Source organism: Dioscorea cayenensis, chromosome 11, assembly GCF_009730915.1.
Source record: "Dioscorea cayenensis subsp. rotundata cultivar TDr96_F1 chromosome 11, TDr96_F1_v2_PseudoChromosome.rev07_lg8_w22 25.fasta, whole genome shotgun sequence".
NCBI classification, from domain to species: Eukaryota; Viridiplantae; Streptophyta; class Magnoliopsida; order Dioscoreales; family Dioscoreaceae; genus Dioscorea; species Dioscorea cayenensis.
This window is the reverse complement of record NC_052481.1, coordinates 18,582,998-18,592,855: the sequence shown is the minus strand read 5'-3', so window position 1 is coordinate 18,592,855 and position 9,858 is coordinate 18,582,998. Positions and strand designations below refer to the sequence as shown.

At 34.8% G+C, this 9,858-nt stretch overlaps 1 protein-coding gene across 1 annotated transcript; it reads right to left on the bottom strand.

Annotated features, from left to right (window-relative positions):
- Positions 1-5,422: 5,422 nt before the first annotated feature.
- LOC120271686 (serine/threonine-protein kinase BSK1-2-like) lies at positions 5,423-9,603 on the bottom strand. The gene is made up of 7 exons (XM_039278365.1): positions 9,304-9,603; positions 9,088-9,223; positions 7,379-7,512; positions 6,713-6,815; positions 6,414-6,499; positions 5,951-6,139; positions 5,423-5,695 (listed from the first exon to the last, which is right to left on the bottom strand). The coding sequence occupies exons 1-7, from the start codon at positions 9,601-9,603 to the stop codon at positions 5,618-5,620; spliced, it is 1,026 nt and encodes a 341-aa protein (XP_039134299.1). The 3' UTR covers positions 5,423-5,617.
- Between the last annotated feature and the right edge of the window lie 255 nt (positions 9,604-9,858).

The following is a 9,858-nucleotide window of genomic DNA, read 5'->3' as shown; positions in this document are numbered from 1 at the left end:
ATATACATATATATAGATTATGTTTATTTACTATGTGTGCATAACAATAATACTTAAATGGCATGCATCCTGGTTGTGATAAATTGAAATAGTTATGTATTAATTGGCATAGTAAACCACTATGTTGGTAGGGCATGAGTTGTGTTCATTTAATTATAGCATTTGATGTTTTATTTTATTTTATTTTTTGTTGCTTCCTTTGAATCCTTGAGTTCTAATTTGTGTTTAGAAAGACCATGCTTTGTAGTAGAGTGTTGGTATTTTAGACTAGCTTATCTTTAGCCTTTGTGCTTGAACACTTCCAAGTATTCATGTCTATTTGGTTGGTTTTCCCTTGGATTATAGGACCACCTTGAGCATCATCTTGGATTTCTTTTGAATTTAGGAGATCACCAAGTAAGTAATCCCTTGAACTCTTGTATTTAAAATTTTGTTGTTTTGGGTTTATTTTCATGTAAAATTTCTGAAAATTTATTTGCAATTATTCTTTGAAAATTATTGTGGGAATGTCATCATGTTTATGACTTATGTTTTTAGATGAAGAGAAGTTTCTATACTTAGTTGGAACAATGGTATTCTTACCTTGCCAAAACTTATATAGGTTATTATTTCCCTTTATTACCTTCAATTATTTGACAAAGTGTTTATCCTCTTTGTAATCCTATTTATTTCCAATAACAAAAAAACTTAAGGTTAATAAATGCTTGAACTCTTTGGTCCACCTTCCATCAACTTAGATTATCTATTTATTATTTGGTTATATTTTTATTCCTTAAATATCCACTTGCCCTTAGGTCCTTGCCTACCTCCTTCCTAAAATTGTTACCATCCTTGTTCTGACATTGTTTCCTTTGAATTTTTTTTTCTAGCTATTATGGAATTAGGTGGGTCATTTTTATTCAATTAATGAGACACATTAGACCTTGTAAATTTTTCAAATTTATTATTTTACTGTATTAATAATTATGCATTCCACCCCTTGAGATTGGTTGAATAATTATTTATTGGTTTCACTATTAATTATACTTGTGGTATTTTATTTTATTGGTAAATCATTTATTATCTTGAATTTTGGGAAAATGTTGTGAAATGTTGTTATTATTTCTTCAAAGTGGGAACCAGGCTAAGGCTTGGAAAAATGAGTATATTCTTTTACATTTATTTATTTATCTATTTATTTATTTACTTTATTTTATTAGATGAATTTTTGGAAAATACTTGTGGATATTCTGTATTCTTAGCTTGGAAATGTGTCTGATTATTTTGGTCTCCAAATGAGCGATATGCAACCCTGTCAGTGGGGCGTTAAACCCTGGCCTTTTTGATAAGTAATTTTGGAAAAATGATACTGCAGTTTCGCACCGTGTCCGTTCGGTGAAATAATCAACGGCCACCTGGTATTCAGTCTCGGGTCACCGAGGGTAAATAAATGATTTCTGTTATTTTGGCTCGGGTCTGTCACCGAGGGTAAACAAATGACCTTTGGCACTTACAGTGAATTTGGTGACATACTCTGAATTTTGTTATTTGTTGTTTTACCTTTTGATGTTATTTACACTATTTTGTGTTATTGATTTTTGTGCAAATTTCAGACCTGAACTTTTGCTTTCAGTTTGTTTTGGATTACTTACTGGGCTAGTGAGCTCATGGATTTATTTTAAATCCTTTTCAGATCAGGAGAAGTAGACCCAGGGATCTTAGAAGGCTTCCAGTAGATGTCTTCTTTGGAGTTATGTCTTATGTCTTTGTATCAGTTGTATTGTTGTTAAGAACCTCCTTGTAGGTCATGCTGTATTTCATTTGCTTTATATTCGAGCTTGGTTGTAAACCTTAAATAGTACTCTTATTTGGTATTTTTGTCAGTTTATTTTCTACTCCTACTCTGTGTTTAGGTTTTGAGGCCTTGCAGGTTCATTAGGCCCGCCCTGTGGGTTTGCGGCCGTTTGTCAGCGCACCAGGTTCGGGGTGTGACACTTATGGCGTGCACTGTGGTCGTAAGCTCCTCTGGATGGTCCTTACGAGCATTCTTACGGGAGTCAGCCTTGCCCGTAAGGTCCTCTAAATTGACTCTGAATCCTCTTTACGGACATAAGCATGCCTGCAAGGTCTTCTGGATTATACTTACGGCCGTAAGGCGGACCGCAAGCTGCCCATAAGCCACTCAGTTTGCCTTGTCATTATTCTAATAATGCCAAGAAAGCTTAAACTTCATTGTTTTCGGTCTAAATTGCTTCTTTTGGATCTCCCTCGCCTTTAAGTAGTACCCTAAGCCTGTTAATACAAAACACATGATATTTAGCATCAAATTCCACATTATGGTTCTAATGTATGCCAAAGGTGTACAAATAGATATGAAATACATGAACAATGTACACTCAGCAGCATTCAAATGATTACTTTAAAATTTTTAAATCTTGTATGTTTACAATGTGGGAATGTAATCTGGTATCATTTAGGTTGACTAAATCATTCCTATTATTTTATTTATTTATTTATTTATTTATTTATTTATATAATTGTTTTACTAATATTTTGGAGGAAGCTACTATAGAAGTAATAATATACTGAACTATAGTACGGTATTATAATATATTGTAACTGGTATATGGTCAATGCAGCCTAGGATTACTCTATCAATATATTTTAGAAATTGTAACAAGTCTGTGGCTTCGATATGCAAAGAAATTGACATTCCCTTGTAGGTGCTTTGATGCCTGCATACGATCATGTTGCCAAAATCTCCATTATTGCACGAGGTCAAGCCAATGGCCTGACATTCCTTGCTCTTACCAAGGCGATGTCAAGAAGTAGTTGCTTGTTTTTAATCTGTTTGTTATTATTTGGTAGGAGTTTAGTTGTTGCGTAAGTCTTAAGGTGATTGAGTTTGTTTTAAATAATTTCAGTATAAGGCTTTAGTTTTTATGTTTTTTTTTTTTAAGTTATAACTATTCTGATTTTTCCGTTGTGAATTTGCCTTTCAAAAAGGCAATTAAGTTCTGAATAATATATGAAAATAGCTCTTCTTTTAAAATATTCCTTTATTATTGTGTAATAGGCGAGGCTGGAGTCTGACCGATGAAGCAATAGCTACTTAGAGAACTGGATGGCTATTGCTCTGAATGGGTGGTAAGTCTCCAAGGAAAATTCAAAAAAAAAAAAAAAATCTTGATTTAATCATTCTCTTGTGTATATATATTCATTATATCAATGTATTTGGCTCTCCTGCAGGGTTGCCGAAGAAGTGATTTTTCGCTACGAGAATGTTAGGGAGCTTCAAATGATTTCATGCATTGTTTCACCTATGGCGAGGCAAATCACCTTTACTAAGATGATCGGGCAGTCTGCGACAGGTGTCATGGTGGAAACCGTCTTCTGGGCAAGCAGTTATGCTGCTCTACACCATTAATCGACTTCATTTGAGCATTAAAGCCAATGCGAAGAGGCACCTATATATGCATGAATATTTATCTAAAGTACATTTAGGGGCTGTTTGGTTGCATGTAAGTAGGTGTAAGTGACTGTGATGTAAATTGTTTGACATGTAAAAGTGTGTTTGGTTGGTTATAAAACATTACTTACATGTAAAACTAAATACAGCATAGTGGCCTTTTACTGTAATTTAACTTACAGCCAATTTGGCTGTAAATTAAAATACCTTAAAACTCACTGCTTATAATCACCCCTGCAACTTTCCCAACAACTCTTTATTCTCATCGTCTCCCCGCCGAGTCCCTCCATGAAGCCACCCGCCTTCTCTCCTTTCTGTCCTCTTCTCGCTCTCTTTCCTCCACGCCTTGCTCCAAGCTCTCCATGCTCCCCTTCACTGCGCCCGCCTTGACCTCGCCTCCCCCCTCCGCTATGCCCGTCACCATATCCTTCAGCTCTCCACCCTCCACTCTGCCACCGACCTCCTCCACCACGTCCGGCCTCCTTCGCCTCTCCTCCCGCCTCTATTCCTTATCTCCCTCCCCTCCCGACTCTTGGAATCATCATAGATTGCGCCAACACCAACGCCCACATGAAAAAACCCTGATGAGGTATTGATGAGCAAAAGGTCAGTGGAGTCGGAGATCAATATGATGAAGCTTTTTGAAAAGACATTAGAATATAGGGCCAGGAATTGTATTTATTCCAGTATGTATAAATATAATGGGCATCCTTAAATATTGTATTTCAATTTATCTCATTTGTTGTATATACATGGTGAGCGTGATTTTGGTTTATTTGTTGAATGAAAATATGTATAATGTTTTGTGGTATAAAAATATTATTGTTTATTTGGATTTATAGTAAATTTTTTTTTTAAAATTATATATTTTAAAACATTATAAATAATTTATTTATTTATTTAATTTAAATTTAATTAATTAATTAATTCACTATTTTTATTATTAAATAGTTTTTTAAAATAAAATTGAATCATAGTATATAATTAAAAAATTTTATAAATAATATTAAATAATTAGTGTTAACAATATGTGATAAGGGTAAGCTTACCACTTCACTTACGTGGTAATTATGCCCCATAACTTACATCAAACCAAACAAAGAAAAAACAAATACAACATTTTAAATTACAGCAAACCAAACTGCTATGATGTAAGTGAAAATACAACATTTTCACTTACACTGTAATTTCACTTACATATAAATTCACTTACTGACAACCAAACAACCCCTTAATTCAAATCATGCGGATGTCTACCCAGAACGACTATTCAATGGCAACTGCAGAGGTAGTAGATGTTAGTATGATTGAAGAATTTGAAGATGAATTGGTGAAGAATGTGTTGTACGTGTTGTGTGTGTGTTTATAAGGTTGAGTCTTGTTTGTGTGAAAGGTTTTTGAATTTCAGTAAAGTTAGTTATGTGTTTGAATATGTAAAGAAACGAACGATCAGGATGTGATCATCTGTGTTTTTGGTATAAGATCTACGAAGGCTGGGTTAGCTTTAGTAAAGTTTAGCTGGGTAATGATAGTTTAGTTCGTTAATATATACATGTTTATCTGAAACTATATAAACTGTTGATTTACTGAGTGGAAATCAAGCTGAATGAATGCTCTCTTTGAGCGGAGGTGGCTTTCTCTTGAGTGGTGGTATACGGTTGATCAAAGAGCAGGAAGAGGTTTTCTTCTTCATTGTTTCTCTTGTATTTTTGATGTTAAATTGATTTACAGTAGATGCTGAGGTGAGGGAACTTGTAGAGAAGGCATATTCAACGTCCAAGACTATCATTGCCACTCACATTATCAACATCCTTCACCAAACTATCTCAACTTCTCACCGAAGGAGACCGTTCATAAGGAGGAGTTCATGAGCCTGTTCATTGATGGAAAAGCCGAAATCCATATAGGAAAACCGAAAACATGCATGTAATAGCTCAGAACTTAATTAATGTGATATTCTTATTCACACTTGTCTATATGCACCAACAAAGAATATTCAAACTTATCTATGTACAGCAACAAATCAATGTAGTAATAGGTGTTTCTGATGCAAATTAAAAGTTCACTCCATTTTTGACTTTTTGGGAAATGTGGAAAAACTTGCGGAGAACGGTCAAGTGCATGCCTCGTCTGGTATCTCGATGTGGATTGCTCCGAGAAAGTGTGAATTTACCTTGCGTCTGAGTTGATCAAAGCACTGTGAATTTTATCTTGCCCCTCAGTCCTTGGCATTCCATTAGATGGTCCCTGCATTGATTGTGACAAAGCATCAAATCTCACTGATTTCAGGACAAATTTGGGAAGGTTATGAGTTTGAATTCCAAGAGATGATCGAATGAATATCACAGCACATTTGGCTTCGATAAAATTATTTAGAAACTGCAAGCTCACAACATGGTTGACAAGAAATGCATCATGAACTTAATTTTTTTAAAAAAAGCCACTAGGTAATATCGATATATAGATATATAGATATCAAAAATGAAATCAGGAGTTTCTCACCGCAGCATTGTTTTGAACTTGTGCAAGGGCTACAATAAGTTCATATATATTGAATCGGTCATTAGGCCTATATTGCATACATTCTTCAGCAACGTCCACCAAAGCAGTTGCCTCTTCAGCGGAATATTCACCATTCAAACGAGGATCGAGAACAATAGGGAATTTTTTACCCAACAGCACGTCTATTGCCTAGAAACATAAAACATGAAACATGAAACATGATTATAACAAATAGATCACAAATTATTTTGAATAAAAGTTCAGAAATGGAAAAAGAAAATTTGTTCGTGCGTAATTATAATGCTTTTGGCTTATGGAAAAGTGAATTGTACTGACTGCTGATTCACTCATACGCTTGATGAAAATTGAAAAAATCTATCTAAAAGAGCATCAGTAGAAGAAAATAAGCAGAAATCAATTACTATATGAGATATCTGGCATGCATTAATTAAAGGCTAATTACCTGGCTTTGAGAAATTTTGTTTCCACTCAGTAGATCTCGTAGCAAAATGCCAAAGCTAAATGTCATACTTTTATAATTCATCACTCCTGCAAAAAAAATTTTATTTTTTATTTGTTATTTTTTAAAAAAGAGTTCACACCATTATTTGGCTAAGACTTATTGTATGGCAGCTTTAATTAAAATACAAAACCAACTCCATCTTTTTACTAAAAGAGAATCAAAGCACTTTCAAACAATTATATAACATGGACAAATATGCCACCAACTACAATAAATTTCAAGCAATGGCAGAGCATTACCCATTAGACACTCTGGAGGGGTGTAAGCAATATTAGTGCTGTAATATTTACCATTCCTGTGATTTTTCACAAGACCGAATGAAGAAAGACAGGGATTATCAACCTGCAAAAGAGTAAAAATATCAAAAAACCTTCAACATTGCTTCGGAAAATATTAACATAAATTTCTTAATTCTTTTACTAGAAAAGAAGTACTTCACTATCCAAAAAAACAACAAAAATTAAACAAAAGAAAAAGATTGCACTAGATACTTCAAGCAATGTTAGAGCTTGATGAATTGGTTTTTACAAGGAACATAAAATAAACTAACACATACCAACAAGACATATTAATTAGAGTAAATGATAGCCCAAAGTGATTAAGTTGGTATATAGTGATATGAATATGCAGTATAAATGCCTCCGTCTCTTAGCTTATCAACTAAAACTTTTGTGTTGATTGGAGCCAACATAACTTGTTTGGTTTTTATGTGACAAATATAGCTTAACGAAATAGATATTATCAAAAATTGCCATGGATGATATTTTAGTTCTGTTCCTCAGGCAATATACAGTGTACTATTCAAGACAAAGCAAGAGAAAGTAATAAAGGTTGCTTGCTTTAGTAATGGATTTCAGTAGTATTATCTTAGGATCTATTTTTATAAAAATAATTACTAATATGACCTTATCAAAGAGAACTTTATTTAAATTCAGATCAAAATATAGAGCTTGTTCATCGAAGCAATATTCCAAGGCTTCAGCTATATAGCATGCGACTCTCAAGCGCAAAGACCACTCCATGGTCTTATTTTTAGTACCTACAGAAACATCAAGAAATCATTTAATACCTTAAAACATAATGGAACGAAGATACATAGAAAATTTGTACATGATACTTATGAAACTTGTCATTATCAATATTTAGAAATAAAATTGATCAACATAAAGAAGCATATGTAAATCTATGAAAACGCAAATGAAATTGAAGGCACAACAAGCAAAAAGGTATACAGTCAACACACCAGAGCAAGCCTATTGTAAGCAAGATATTAACTGATGAGATACATGTCCTTACAGGGTTTTAAAGCTTCCAGAGATTTAGTGAAAATAATTGACACTTATTTTAGATAAATACATCGCCTCTATTCCCACTTGCTGCTTCTTGTGTTTTGATTTCTCAACCAAGCTAGAAGACTGTTGAAAGTATTCTATTAAATCATTGGTCATGCTGAGGGCTAATTAAAAAGAAATGAAGAACTTGGAGCAGCTTACTATAGAACTAAATCTACAATAGGGAAGAATTTACTCTGAAGATGTATGGAAGAACATGAATACAACATGGAGATGATTTTTGAGGAGAGAAAAGGGGAGATTCTTGATTTTTAAATTTTTTTATCAAAAATATCTACTTTCGGTATTATTCAAAAATCTATGATGTAGACTGTGGGTAAAACTAAGGACATGACAAAAAAAAAGGTTAAACTGGGTAACATAATCACGAAAAAGGAAATTGTGTACCAGAGGTCAAGATTTCATCTGGTTTAAGGGGACCTATGTACCATCTCCTTTTATAAAATTGCGAATGGTAGTTGCAAAACACATTGTTTTACAGTGTTACATAATTTGAGTATGATTAAAGACATTAGCTCAGCATACTATTACACCAAACGTTTTCATACAGCAAAAAAAAAATGAAGGGGAGCTGCAATGCCATCCTCTATGTAAACCAGATGACTTATCTTCACTTGAAAATCTTTCCAATGGAGAAATTAACAGGAGCTATCTGACTCATGTATCCAGAAAAGGCATGAAGCTTGGACAGCTATTCCATCCTGTTTTTTCTGATGCCATTTAAACAGATGCACTTGGAAAGATATTTTGTAACCCTAACTTTATCATGGTGCAAAGTTGGAAACAAAATCAATCAATGCCCCACTAATGCTCTTCCAAACAAGAAGGGTGCTAACAAGATGGAGAAAAATCTGGGTTTATAGCTCAAGTTATTAGTTATATCAACTCAACCAAACAATAATTTGTTTTAGTCTCTAATCAGTCTATATAAACTCTGGTTTATAAATCTCAAATATGTAATTAATGAATTGAATGAGATTACTCGCTCCAAGAAAGCTGAATTTGGCTCGCATTAACCAATAATAATAATAACCAAATTGGTGCTGTTCCATGCAACGTACGTAAACTTTGCATATCAATTCAAGCGCAGAGCATCAAACAATGACTGAAAAAGATTCCTAAACTCCATTCGATCAAATGATATCAAGAAATAACAAAGAATCCACTCAAAAAGGATCCTAAACTCCATTCAATCAAATCACACTAAAAAATAGCAAAGAATCAACACAGAACCAAATCAAGAACAATTAAAATGTACATACCGTTGAAAAGACGCTTGGCGAGCGTACCATTGGGCATGAACTCCGCCACAAGAATCCGCGCATCCCCCTGGCAGCAGTATCCAATCAATCTCGCAAGCCGCCTGTGTCTCAACCCTCCCGCTTTAATCGCCGCCTCCTACAAAACCCCCACTCCAAATCTCTCACCAAGAATTACGACAAGATCACCAAGAAACAAGGACTTGAACAAGAACTAACCATGAACTGCTCTTCATCAGGCCAGGCGTACTTGGAGATCCTCTTGACGACGATCTGTTGGCCGCCTTCAAGGCGGCCCCTGAAGGTGAGGTTCGGTAGTTCACTGCCTCCTTTTTTTATCATGTATCGGCGAGCGAATCCATGTGTCGCTTCCCTTAGCTCCGCAAAAGCGTACTCGCGGAAGGGCTGCAACAGCTGATGATGCGGCGGATCGACATTGGTGCCGGAGGCGTCGTGGTGGCCATTGTCGCCAGAGTTGGGGTTCTCCAGTTGTTTGGGGGGGGAGGGAAAGCAACTCATCGCCGGCGGGGGAGTTGGGAAATGGGAATGAGTGGGGGGTGGTTGGGGATCAAACAAAAGAGAGAGGGAATGGAATGATGTTGTTGGGAGCTCGGAGAAGATGATCACTGTTCTTGTTCGATCAGTCCATCCTTTTATACGCTTTTCGCTGGCTTTCTTTTTAACTTTGTTTTTTTAATGATTTATTTATTTGTGTTTATTTTAGATTTTTTTTTTATTTGACTTTAAAAATATTAATCTGTTAAGATTATGTAT